At 29.8% G+C, this 14,123-nt stretch overlaps 1 protein-coding gene across 8 annotated transcripts in view; it reads left to right on the top strand.

Annotated features, from left to right (window-relative positions):
• Nucleotides 1-14,123, top strand: part of LOC128388193 (protein turtle-like) — a 39,834-nt gene that overhangs the window by 21,211 nt on the left and 4,500 nt on the right. For 2 of the 8 annotated variants that reach the window (XM_053347560.1, XM_053347559.1), the window contains exons 9-16: nucleotides 695-806; nucleotides 923-1,101; nucleotides 3,228-3,308; nucleotides 4,117-4,434; nucleotides 4,520-4,621; nucleotides 10,101-10,241; nucleotides 10,798-10,879; nucleotides 12,724-12,919. In XM_053347560.1, coding sequence (XP_053203535.1) covers nucleotides 695-806; nucleotides 923-1,101; nucleotides 3,228-3,308; nucleotides 4,117-4,434; nucleotides 4,520-4,621; nucleotides 10,101-10,241; nucleotides 10,798-10,879; nucleotides 12,724-12,919 — 1,211 coding nt within the window. Of the gene's footprint in view, nucleotides 1-694; nucleotides 807-922; nucleotides 1,102-3,227; nucleotides 3,309-4,116; nucleotides 4,435-4,519; nucleotides 4,622-4,715; nucleotides 5,117-6,025; nucleotides 6,394-10,100; nucleotides 10,242-10,797; nucleotides 10,880-12,157; nucleotides 12,203-12,723; nucleotides 12,920-14,123 lie in introns of those variants that run through there. The other 6 variants (XM_053347564.1, XM_053347561.1, XM_053347562.1 and 3 more) reach the window with 6 other exon arrangements.

Here is a 14,123-nt window from a genome sequence, read left to right as displayed (position 1 = left end):
TGAATTTGAATCTATGATCATTATTGGAATGAAATTTTATAAACTCAATGGAACTTTTTACCAAAATAGAAGAAAAAAAAACTTCATTCTCATTCTGTTCATGATATTAATGTAAAAAAAGACAGAATTATCTTCATCATTGTTATCTTTTTAATGATGATGACAACAGAAGAGTAAATTCAGTGGAGGTAGATTTCATGATGAGAAAAAATAAATTCTATGTTATTTTAAAATTCTGAATAAAATGTTACCATGTAATCATGATGATAAACGGAGGAGGGAAAAAGTATATGACATAATCAGGTTAGTTAAGAACTTTCTGTCTCTCTATTTCAGTTCCTGGTTTTCAATTGAATATAAAATATTAAAAGATAAACAAATATCATGAGTAGATATTAATGGTTGGGTGTAAGATGATGATTCAGAATCATGGAAAAGAAAGAGATAAAAAAAAGTTCTAATGATAATTTTCTTGTTCTAATATTTTGTTTTTCTCTTCTAACAACTAATATTGTTTATCATTATTATAAATTCATGATAATGATCAGAATTCTGAATGAATCATCTGTAATTTTATGATATTATTCCATAATAGTTGAGGTTATTAAATTGTAGAGTAAAAAAGAGTAAAATCTTCCCGATGCTCTTTTCATATTTAAACTTATTTTCTTTCTGATTCTTCTTATCCCTTCAGGTACCACTCCTCATGCACCAACAAATGTATCCGTCAATACAAGTGCCTTTGCAGCTACAGTTACCTGGCAGCCATCATATGACGGTGGATATGAGCAAACTTACGTGATATGGTTCGTATTTGGACATTTCCTCGAACATAATTTCACTTTGACTCGATTTCAATTGAGTTTCTTTTAACAATTTGAAATTCATTCTAAAATTGTATGGATTTACTTTCTTTTTCCAGGTATCGAATGGTTGATACCGGTGATAGTAATTGGAAAACTATTCGTGTTTATCCTGAAGGCTCAACAACTTTCACCCTGTATTACCTTCAACCTGATACTGAGTATGAGTTTCAGGTTTACTCAAGGAACCTTTTAGGTGAAGGTTTACCTTCATCTATAGTTAAAGCGAGAACCAAAGGTAAGAGGTCAAATTATCAAATATTCTTTGGATTATTATCAATATATTTTTCTGCATGGATAATATCAAATATGAAGTATAAATAATGAAAGTGATGGAAATCATCATGTCTAGGATATAATACTCTATGTCTAGATACAAGATTCGAGGTGATGGCTGCCAAATTTTCAGAACTTTTCATGATTATCTCTTATTTTTCTTCTCTTTCCACCATTCTTTTTTTCTCTGGATATTTATTTGATCTTCGTTTTGTATCTCTCTCTCTCTCTCATGGCATATACATCGACAAAAAAAAGTTCTAATGATATTATCTAATAATAATCGAGATTCAAGTCAATTCTATTGTTTCATGTTGTAAGTTTGTTTGTTGTCGAAACTTCAATAACAGTTAACGCGGTCAAGTGAATTTATGAACATGAAACGTAACCAATGTCCATTCAACCGTCGAATCATTTCTCCACCCTTATCATCTTCTCTGTTCTTCTTTTCATCATCATCCCTTATCTTCCGATAATGATTCGGAAGATATCATTTCTTTGGAGAACAAGAGAGAGCAGAAAAAAATGTCATCATATTTGCAGTTGACAGAGAACACTAGAGATCTTAAACAGAGGAAAAGTGATTATTCAGCTTGGAGATTCAATGGAGAAATACAGAGAGAGAGAGAGAGAAAGAGAGAAAAAGAGAGATAAAATTTTCTCTTACCACTCCTTCCACCTCCTTCTCTCTTCTCCCCACCATCATTCTTTATCCTTCTCCAGTTTGTGGTGGTTAATATTAGTCTTTTTTTCTCAGGGTGTTAAGCCTGAATTTCCCTCTTCACTTTTGTTCTTTTGCTTTTCCTGTTTATCTAATAGGCAGAATCGTCGTTCTCTCTTTCTCATCATCCATGAATCTTTCATCTTCTCTTACTTTTCTTCTATCTCTTTTTCTTTCCCTGATGTCCAATTTTGATTTATGATGGATTCCGGTTAGATGAAGGAATTCAATTTCCTGTGTTAACTTTCACTATCATAGGAATGGCAATGAACAGGGAAAAAAAACTTCATCTCTGAGTTTTTCCAGTGATTTTTGGCATGAACAAAATTGTTGAGTCCATGAAGAAAGGTGTAAATAAACTGACCAACAACAATCATAACCATATAATTTACAGTTAAACATTTATCACCAATCATGAAAATACACATACAGAGAATCAGTTATTATCCAAAACATGATAATCATTAACCATTTAAATTCACTGTTAATCATTAATACTGAACAGAAACTCAGCTATTGCCAGAATTTTCTCTCTCTCTCTCTCTCTCTCTTCTTTCTTTCCGCATGCAATTTTCATGAGCGATCATAATCTTCAACAATAACTATTGTATATTATCATCATCAAGGGTAGATAATCATGATTAACATCATCATTATCTTCAAATGAAAAGTAAGAGATATCAAAGTAAATTTGATGATGAAAGATGAAAATATAATAATATCAAAGAATCAAATATCATTGAATCATCAGAAAAAAAAGTTGTTCATTTCTTGTGAAACTCATCATGATAATCACCATGATGATTAGTTAATACTCTTTAACTATAGTTGACATTGTATATGAACATAATTGAGATGGAAAATAATATTATGAGTGAAAAATACTTTTCCACCTTCATATCCATCTTTATGAAATACCCTGAGGCGGTTCAGTTACCATCATTAAATATATAATAGTTAAGATGAATTTTTATTGACTCAATAATCAATCACCAATTGTAATTGATAAGGAATAATATCCAATGTCATCATCATTAGAACAGTATTCCAACGGTGAGAAGATAATAAGTAAAGCAAAAAAAAAGAATCAAAATTCATGATAGAACTTTTTTTTCTTTCTCTTCTTTTCTTCTCATCTTTTTGAATTATTGGCCAATCAACAGAAAAACTTGATATACTATTATCATGAATTTCTACATTAAATTGATCATTGATGATAGATAATGATTGATACAAATGACGAAAGAATTGATTTCCAAAAGTTCATTCTCGAATAATCTACAATTGAAGAAGAAAATTTCGAAGAAACTTTTTTATTTTCACCTTTGAAGATTGATGAATTGTTCCATTTTTCTATCTATTCATAGTACTCGATGTTTCCAATGGTCAATCAATGCCCACCGACGGTTATGGGTCAACTTATATTCCCTCTGTTCTAAAATCTACAGGTAAGAGATTTTTTCTCTCCAGGAAATGAAGAGGAAAAAAGAATTTTTTTGTTCCAATTGTCTATTATTATTTCCTTCCAAATGAAATGCCACCACCACCACCTCCTCCTCCATGATAATGATACACCCAGAATTTATTTAACTGAACAACACCAAGACAAAATCCTTATTGTCCAGTAATCATTTTATCACATTGATCCAAGAGTATTATATTTTTTTTCTGGAAACTATGATGATACTTATCTCAACTTTTTCTTTGTTCATTATGATTACCATGATATCTTTGAATATCTTTGAATTCCCTCTGGTTGTCACCTTATGGTTCACTGTGAATCTTATCCTGAACATCCTTTTTCTCCTTATCGTATTATCCCAATTCCATAAGAACTCTGAAAATGATAGATGTACATTCATCTTCTCATGCAAAGAGTATCAGATAACTTGAGGTTTCTCAGTTTATCATGAACTTGTTTTGTTTATCATTTGCATCTTTGTTTTTTGTTCACCAAATTTTATTTTTGTTTTATCATTTTCTTTTAGCATGATTATTATTATTATCATTTCAGTGCACATTCACCTTAACTCAGAACTTTTTTTTCTTCTCTATCTCATAACTCATGCCAATCACTTATCAGAAGTTTCTAAAACTTTTCGATTTTGTCGAACTTTTTTCTTACCTTTTCTCCTCTAATCTCTAATAATTTATTTCTTTCTCATGCTGTCAATGGATTCATGATAAATTCCAAATGATTATTATGAATTTAAATTTGATGATAAAACAAAAACAAAACTGGTTGAACATTTTCAGAATCAAGTGATATTCAAAACTCGTTGGCCTCAAATATTAATAATCATGTTGCTAATAATGATAATAAGGATATAATTAAATCATCATCACCTGAATCACCTTCAACTGAACCTCCATCTACAGGTCCTAAACCAGGTCCACCTCGGAATGTAACGGTCACTCGAGTTGCCCAAGGCTATGCGATCTCATGGTTATCCCCTGCTAATCGTACAGTGCCAGTTGCTTATTATTATATTGAATATAAGGTTGGTTCAAGTGGATCAGGAACAACGAACTGGAAAACATGGGGACCTATTGCAAAGGAAACTTCATACTTAGGTAATTGTAATTGTAGTTCTGAAGTATATCTAATGCATAATTGAGTTGACAGTTTAATGATCCATTTGTATTGTAAAATTTTCAGTGAAAACATTCAAAGCCGGTGAAATTTATACAATCCGAGTCTATGCCCACTCGATACTTGGTGCTGGTCAACCAAGTGACGAGATGCGATTTGAAGTTCCAGGTAAACAATTAACTTTAATTCCTAATTAATTGTACAATCTAAATTTATTCTTGGACTTTATCTATGTTCAAATGACTGATGATGTAAAATGAAGATAATTTTTCATAATTTCAGGTAGAAAAAAAGCAAAGTCAATGAAAGAAAATTCCAAGTTTCAATGGCTTCGAGTCTCTGGTTCATGATGCTCACAAATGATTGATAACATTTCCATTTATCTTGATTGCTCGACTATTGTTGTCTAGTCAATTTTATTTATCCTTTTTTCATATGAATTATCCTCATGAACTCATAAGTTTTACCATCTACACTGAACATTTCCTCAGTACTATTATCATGCTACCATGATGATTATTTTCATTCAATGAAAATATAACAGTAATGACAATTTATTAAGAGACAGATTTTTATCATTTTGTCTTGTATGTTTGTATATTTGTCTCTACGTAAATAAAGTAACATGATTGATGTTGTTCATCGTCATGTTGTTCAGATTCATGGTCAGGGGGCGAAGATGAGTAAAAAAGTTTCACGCAATTCTGGTTAGACAGAATCGTTGAATAGAGACAGACTGAGAGATAGAGCTTTAATAGATGGAATTGAGATAAGTTGGGGGGAAAAAGTGTATTAGAAATAATAATAAACTCCATGGTAAAAGTTTCCTTGGTGACATTCAGTTTGAATCATGATGATTATGAAAAGAAACGAAACATCAAAGATATGATAGTAAAAGGAGAAAAGAGTAACATTGAATGAGGGAAATGAACATGATTCAGATTCTGAACTCAATTGGAACTTTTTCTTTCTTTTTTTTACTTCTCCTCGATTCTTTTGATTCTTCATCATTTTCGCCGATTCTGAATTTGAATTCTCACTCGATATAATAATGATAATAATAGATAATCATTGGTAATAACTTTTTTTTCCAGGGTAAAGGTGAGCCAATTGTTCAAGTTGAAATTGTAATATCAACATTGAATGTTATCACTTTTACCCATCCTGATATTTATTCAGCATTTGTCAGACTAATGTTTTGTGTGATAAGTTCAATGGAATAACTGATTTTTTTTTGCTTTTTCTATCACCGAATCTTCAACAACCCAACCTGAACTCTGTTTCTGAATTAGATTTATTATCATGATGTATTTTGATTCTTCTTATTCTTGTTATTGTTACTAATGAGAGACAAACATCAGGTACATTTGGATTCAGTGGGTGGTGGAGATGGAACTGAATTGAATAAATTATCTCCACTGGCAGAACAGATATTCCATTGTTGCTTCAATCTTTATCTCACCTGAAACTGAATCTGAGCATTTCCATGTTACCCGGTGGGCTGATGATTTTTTTTTATCAAGTTTTCATCATAAGAAAATCTTTATCTTTCTCTATTCCAAATTCATTCAGGATGAATTATGACTTTTCCTTGGTGATGGTGGATGAATCATGAATGTGTGTAAAGAAGACAATCAATTTTCTGAGGTGAAAGATAAAATTTTGATGGATCATAATGGTTCCTTTTTTTCTGATTCCCGCTAAAAGGGAAACAAATTATCGATGGATTTTATATATTTCATGGAATGTGATATTTTTTGTTCGATTTTTTATTCTATTCTGTTACGAACTTTTTTTTCTCTCATCAAAGTTTCCAGGTTAAGCTTGACTTGAAGCTATTCTATTGTAAACACGATAGTGAAACTCAGTATCTCTGTTTGAAGAGATATAACAAAGCATAAAGAATATTATTAATAATAACCTTAAGAAGAAAAAAAAAATGGAATCAGAATTTTTTTGACTTTTTTCAGGTAACTCGTTCTCTCATCTTTCAGATTATCATGATGGTACCTTTGATGAACATGAATGTGAAAGACGATGAGTAGCTAGAAGTCATAGGATGAGGGTGGGAAAGATGTGGCGGTAGAAGAGGATGAATGTCAGTTGCCTGAGAAATAAGGTCAATCTAAAAATAGACTTTCATATAAAGACAGAAAAAAGAAAAGCATACGAGGGAGAGAGAGAGAGAGCCATTGATAAAGTTGCGAGAAGATGATGAGAAACTCAAGGCAATCAGATTCTCTCATCATCTTCATCCTCTTCCTCCCATGTAATCAAATATCTACCGATGATAAGTTTTCACACTTTGATTTGGTTCTTTATGCTGATCTTATATTATTTATATTCAGATTATTCTGGTTTCTTTAAGAAAATTTCAGATTCTCATGTTAAACGATATCCTCTTGATTCGTTAATTTATTGCATGTTAATTAATTGTTACCCTTTAATTTAACTGTTCATCAACTTCACATTATCAAGCAATATAATTGATCAAGTGATTGGCATAATTAAACCCATTTAAATGGTTACTAATCAAGCCAATTGAATAATAATATAGTTGATCTACTTTAATATCAGGTTGTACTGAACATAATGACAGGTTATATTTGAATAACCTTTATCTTTGACCACTGGTCAATCGGACAAAAGGGAAATCAAATTTTTATTGAGAGAAACTAAAAGTAAACCAGAAAAAAGTTGAAAATTCAAATGTAATTTGGATTCACATGCAAAAGTTTCATATTGGAATCAGGAAAAACCATCATGATTTGATTACAGAATTTTTTTAAACAACCGAATTGATTTAACTGCCGATTTCTTGATGATCTCAAGACTTTTCAGTCATTTCTTCACCATGAATACTTGAATAAACTCGGTTTCTTTTTGGAATGAGAATGATTTTCTTATTGTTGAAAGAAACAATAATAATAATATTGAATTTCATTCTGAATTTATCATGATTATCATGTTTAAGATAAATTGTTGCATCATTTACTTTGCTAGAGACACATTGATTATATCTTCACCGACTCAGCATGATGATGATAACCATCATTGATATCATATTCTGCTTAGATTTTCAGGAAAATTTCTGCATCAATGGGATTCATTTTCCTAATCAATTCATTGGTGTGACTATATACCCATGTAAAAATAAACATGGATACACAATCCTATTGACACGTAGATTAAACTTACTTACAGGGTGATTATTGGGTCTTGATAGAAGTGCATTTTTGTCTGTGATGCAAAATTTTTCACCAGAACTTTCAGTTGCACTTTGTTTTTATGGGAATTCTTAGAAAAATTCTGATACTCTGAGTAGAATTTGCTTTTTTTGTTGCCATTTTAAAAATTCCGATAAAAAAATGAGGAAAAAAGCTCCCAATTGATTGAACTGATCACATATGATTCAATGAATCGTTTTCCATGGTCAGAACTTTTTCTCTGATTTCATCTCGATTCTCATCTCATTTTTCCTGTTGATTGGGTGATCACTTTAGTTGAACATAATGAAACATTTCTTTTTTTTATGGCTACAACCTCAATGTTTTCTCATGAAAACCGATAAATTGTATGGGATCATGGTGGTAAAAATCAGGAACCAATAGAATAAGAAAATTATATTAATACTTTCTTACCTTTAGATGATGATGAGAATGATACAAGATGAGCTTGTAAACGTTTCCATGAGTTATAATATAAAGATGGCCAATTATGATTATCATGAAGGATTGAATAACTCCCTGTACTATTTATTGAATGGAAACATATAAAATATCAATAACAATGATAAAGGGTCAATCATTTTATTCATAATCATCGCTGAATCTTGTCTATTGAATAAAATTGGTCATTATTCTGGTCACAAGTGATAATAATAATACTATTGATATTGAGATGATAACCTCATAATATTCATAATTTTGTCTATTTCCCAATAATATCACAATCATTATCTCATGATTACTTTCAATTCAGTTTTGCTTATCATCATTGTTACTATCAGAGACTCGATATGTTGATTTCAATCAATTGTAATGATTATTATCACATTCATTTTGTTTGTTATTGGACAATTGTAACTAAATTATCAATCATTTCGACATGTAAAACCCTTTAACAATTACCAAATGTTTTCCTTGTAACCACAATTAATCTGGTTTAATTGTTTCAAATTCTCGTGCCTGATTGTTGAAATTTTACCAAACATATCGAAGCAAACATTTTCGAGTATTGTTTTTAGGTTGACAGTTGATTGAAAAGCTGCTTTTTTCTTGTGAACTGATTTGCATTTTACTTTGAAATGATTTTTTCACCTTTTCTGAGTGAATTGTTGAAACTGTTGATTTGTTGATTGTTGTTGATGCAAATTGATTACATGTTAAATCTCAAGTGCAATACAAAGTTGATGAAAATCATTGACACAACAACAAGGAAAATGTTCCTACAAAATTTGTAAGGCTTTTGGGTTCTCATTGATTTTTTATCATTCTCTTCATATCTTTTACTTACCTGGTTCCTTTTTTTTATTGTACTTTTTGTTATCATTGTTATAGTTGATTGTTAACAATTCCTCATGAACATCACACTACGAGAATGCTATTCAACTATAAGATAAAATTCTCAACTGTAAATAGAAGCCAATGACTTGTAATGATAAGATTGATTATCAGAGAATTTAGAACTTTTTTAGTTAATTGTAAAGTTCAATTGTTCATTTCGAATGTTACATCAACAAGATTTGTAGAGGGAAAAAGTTCTAATAAAAGGATTACAAACTTTCTTTATACATGAAATTTTCTTTAGATGATGAAACTAAGATGAAGAGATTAAGATCTTTTCTTAAATACTTAATCTTGAAACAAAATGATTACGGATTAAGTTTAACGTATCCATATACTGGATTTGATCAGCTGATCGGAAATTAAATGCCTTGGAGTGAAAATTGATGATATTAAAAATGATTCTCTGAGAAATTGTCTTTTTATTATTTTCTTTACCTTTAAACAATAACAATCAACTCGATGATTGAAAACTGAATCCACCAAAATCCATGTTTCAACTCCATGAACCTCAAAATAATTTGATTTTTCATCTTATCATCTTCTCGGTTATATACCTTTCAATTTATCATCATCTCTGGAATCATCTTCCTATTATTATCAATTGATTGTTTCATCGTCTTTTCTACCTTGAGTATATTTAATAGATTTACTATTTTAATGGTGGATCAGTTTTTCATCACATAATATGAAAGGATTTCAATGAGAAAAACTTTTACTTGATATTAACATTAATACTTGACCTTGTAAGCTTAATTGTCAGAGTCAAAGTAATCGGTCAAATGGTCAATCTCTTGGGTAAATCCATTGTTAATTGACTGGATTCAAGTAAAGATGATGATGATAAGCTTATCATCATCAACAGATTTATCTTCATTTTTTACATCATCATCTTTTTTGTGACAAAAAAATGAATCAGCAAAAAAAGACAATAACATATTATCAAAGTTAATCTTACCAACTATTAGTGTACCTAATTTCAAATGTCCAAGTAATGACCAGTGGTCAATGAGAGTTAATTATTTATCAGAATTTCAATGTTGGTTTATTTTAATTTTCTTTTTTTTCGCTGGGTCATTCAGGAGGTAATTTTCGCCACTCAAAGGACAAGGCGATCGCCGCTGGTGTCGTAGGTGGTATATTGTTTTTCATTGCGGCCATAGTGTTATCCGTTTGTACCGTTAAGATTTGTAATGAAAGGAAAAGGCGAAAAGCAGAAAAAGGTAAGAGAATGAAACTTTTCATGAGAAATTGTATCAAGTGAATATTTTAAACTTTCAATCTCGTAATTATCATCACCCTTTCATCGTTTCTTCTGAATTATTATCTTATTACCCTTCGGGCATTTACCAGGTTAAAATTAAGATAAAATTTTTCTTTTTTCGTCTCATCAGTAATGATACTAAACTCTGAAGATTTTGAAGATGATCATCATGGTGTCTTGGGCTTCGAATCATGTTCATCTTGTCCCAATGTCTTGAGGGTTCAACAATCAACTAGGAAGAAAAAGAAAACTTAAAATAAGAAGAGATATTATTGGAAAAGTTTCCTTAGAACTTAAAATAACCTCGTTAACTATTGTAAAGAAAGAAAATAAGAAGATAAAAAGTTCGAAATCAAAAATCTAATATTCGATCTGTACAATCTAATCAAGTTGATCGGTTAAGATGAGAAAACATAAGAAACAATTTGCGAATATTAATCGTAACAATCAATTTAAATTGTAAACTTATTTTCATAAAACAAAAGTTAATCAACTTTTCGTACTTTTCTTTTCAGCTTATCTAATGGTCACTTGTCCAATTATGAATGTAGCCAATGGTCAAAGCTCACAAGCCGGAAGTCCAATGCCTCTTAAATCGTAAGTTTTAATTGTAATTAACTCTCAAGGAGAAACACTTTGATTTCTTGTTCCTCTTTCAATCATTTAAATTTACTTTTGTTTTAATATGATTTTCATCTCAATTTCCGGTTTTTCTGTTTATCATTTCTGTTTCCGTTTCTTATCAACCCAGTAAAGTTTCATGAATATTCATGCTTCAGGGTTAATATAATTATCATCATAATCGTCATTAGTTATAATTGAAATTTTCAAGAGAAAAGTTATTCGAAAATTTTTCAATTTAATTGAATTAAAAGTTTCCAATTGTTTCACTATTGTAACTTTTAATTTAGTTTACTTTTATTAATATACATGATGATGATTATATGAATCAGAAATTCTGATGATTAACATGAAGATTTAATATAAAACTAAAGTTCTTAAAGTTCTGAGTAGAATTTTTTTTCTTCATTTCGATTTTATTTTTTTTTCTCCTTTTTCTCATCCTTTTTTTTTCATTTCGCAATTTTAAAATGAAAGAACTGAATTAAAACTAATTACAAATTACTTTCTCTTTTCCCAACCAATACTAACATGTGACAAATAATTAACACAAATTCATTGAAAACTTTTGTGTCACCTTTTGCTGACGATTAACAGGAAATTAGGTATGGATTCTAATCAAATTTAATCTTATTAACCAAACCAAATGAAAGATAACCAATTGACTTTTAATTGCTCTCATTGATTAAATTGTGTCAAAGATAATCAAAGATAGACTTTACTTTACATCATCTAATACTTTAATCGAATCTCTCCCTTCCTACTCCCTATGATTTCCTCTTCCTCTCATCTCTTTTCTAAATAATCTTTTGCATCTTCATGGTAAATCTACATGATAAGAAGATTGAATAAAAGTATATTCATGGGAGGGAGGAAAGAAAAAAGATTCTGCCGCTGATTCTGATGAAAAATTCTGAAGAAACTTTCATATTCTGTACTTCCTGCTGAGAACTCTCTCTCTCTCTCTCTCTCTCTCCTCCTTTTACCCTGAATTCCAAAAGACCAAATAAACTGAGAATAAATAAATTATCATTTAATTTGATTACAATTAAATCGTAGCAACACCTTAACCCTTTCTACTCAATTCAATTTAGTTTCTCATTTCTAACCTCACCTTTACATTGATTAATCGTACAATCTTTTTATCATGTTACCTTTTTCTGTTGATTTTCATTTTCTTTACGATAATAAATTAATTGTTTCCAAATTGTTGTTCGCATGCTTACAAAATTGTTCAATTGTTGATTAATTCAGAACCAAAGGAGATCTGTAGCTTAGGATCTCCTGGAAGTTTGCTTGGTAAGATTGTATTTCCTTTTCTTATTTCTGGTTATTTTTTTTTCGAATTTACTTTTTTTTCTCATCCTCATCATTATCTTCCAATTTATCATCCTTTCATCCTCCCATTGTAATCAACAATAATAATCATGGTGATGAACAAAATAAGGATCAATTGTAGATCCCAATCATTTATGTAATCAACTTGATAATCATTATCATCTCGAGTATCTTTCAAGTCTTTTGTGTCTCTTTCTTGATTATCGTCTAGTGAATTAAATTTGATTGTTTGGATTTAGAGTATTCCTTTTTAAAACCAATCAATTAATCAACAATCTATTGTTAATCATAGTTTTTAATTGTTACGAGAGAATCTCATCAACTAATTGTTATTCTATTTCTTTTTTCATCTGATCAAACAAAACGCGACACCAACTCATGGATTATCATCTCTTCATCTCTCTTCTTCTTCTACTACATGGACAACATTTTCTAATTAATTAAACTAATTAATTGCTCTCACTGATGATTGATTAATTCAGATATGAGGAAAGCCGAGTATCAAGTTTAGTTAATTCAAGTTCCATAAGTGCCATAATCCATAAGAATTTCGGTAAATCATCTCAGGAGATTTCGCCATTTTCTCAATCTTTTACACCTCAGACAACCAAGACAACAGTTTCCATCAATGGATTACCTTATTATTTTGGTCTCAATCAACATAAACCTAAGATAATAGTAAGTAAATCCAATTGCAACTAATTAATTCTAATCTTTAATCTCCACCAATTAACTTTGAATCGTTTTTAACCTTTCGAAGTCTTTTTTTTTATATCCTTGTTTACATCTTACATTACGTTACCTGAATTATGGTTTACCTTATGGGCTAATGGTAATTAAAGTCAATTCAGTTACATGATTAACTGAATTGACTTTAATTTCTTAATTGGTTGATTTAGGATTCAATTTAATTGGAGTAACAATTTAGATGAACCTTTGTAAATCTTTCATTTTCTGTTATTAGTAGTAGTAATTAGTTTTCTCATTATCTTTATGGTGATGATGATTATGATTATCATCATTATTTGAATTAATATTTCATTCATCATCATCATTATCATAATCTGGAAACTTTATCCAATGGTTAGCAATTTAATTGACTAAATATTTTGATACCAATTAACTGATTACTGATGATGATGAAAGTAATTATGATTCTCATCAAACTAAGTTTCAAGCTTATCTTTTGGTTGTATCATGTTAATAATATTCATCTGATATTATGGATAAATTGTTACAGTTAATTAATATCATCATCAGATTGATTAACTTGATTGTTGTTTATTTAGTTGATGGGAATGTTGGAGAGAGCAAATTAAAGTCACATTCTTGTTAATTAGGCTCATTTATATATCGGTTTACCTTTTACACTTAAAGGTTAAATAATAATAAGTTTCAAGAATTAGAAGGAAAGTTCGAAGAGGATTCGAAGTGTTCAAAAAAAAAGTTCTCAGATTTCGAGGAAAAAATTAATTGACACCTTGGGACCAATTAACTCGGTTAATTGGTTTGATGTTTTACTTTGGATCTACAAAGGTAACGGTAAAAGATTCGAGAGATATTAATCTTATATATATGTAAAATGAGAGTTCGAAAGGTTCAATAAGAGTTTATAAAGTTTTCGACAATTTAATTTATTCAAAGTTGATTGTTGGTGAAAGAAAGAAATGAGATTAGTTAATTGTAGTAAACAAAAGTTTCAGAAATTAAGGATAATTTTGCTTGAGAACTAATTTTTTTACCTTAAAGTTAAATTGTTGACAATGATGATAATATAAAAGGAAATGATGTTAAATCAACATGAAAATGGAATTCAGGATAATATTGAGCTTTGAGAGAGAATTGAACGTGTCATGAAATACAATTTTCTCTGTTGATATTC

This window comes from Panonychus citri, unplaced genomic scaffold, assembly GCF_014898815.1.
Source record: "Panonychus citri isolate SS breed McGregor unplaced genomic scaffold, ASM1489881v1 Contig00096, whole genome shotgun sequence".
NCBI classification, from domain to species: Eukaryota; Metazoa; Arthropoda; class Arachnida; order Trombidiformes; family Tetranychidae; genus Panonychus; species Panonychus citri.
This window is presented reverse-complemented; position numbering and strand designations above follow the sequence as displayed.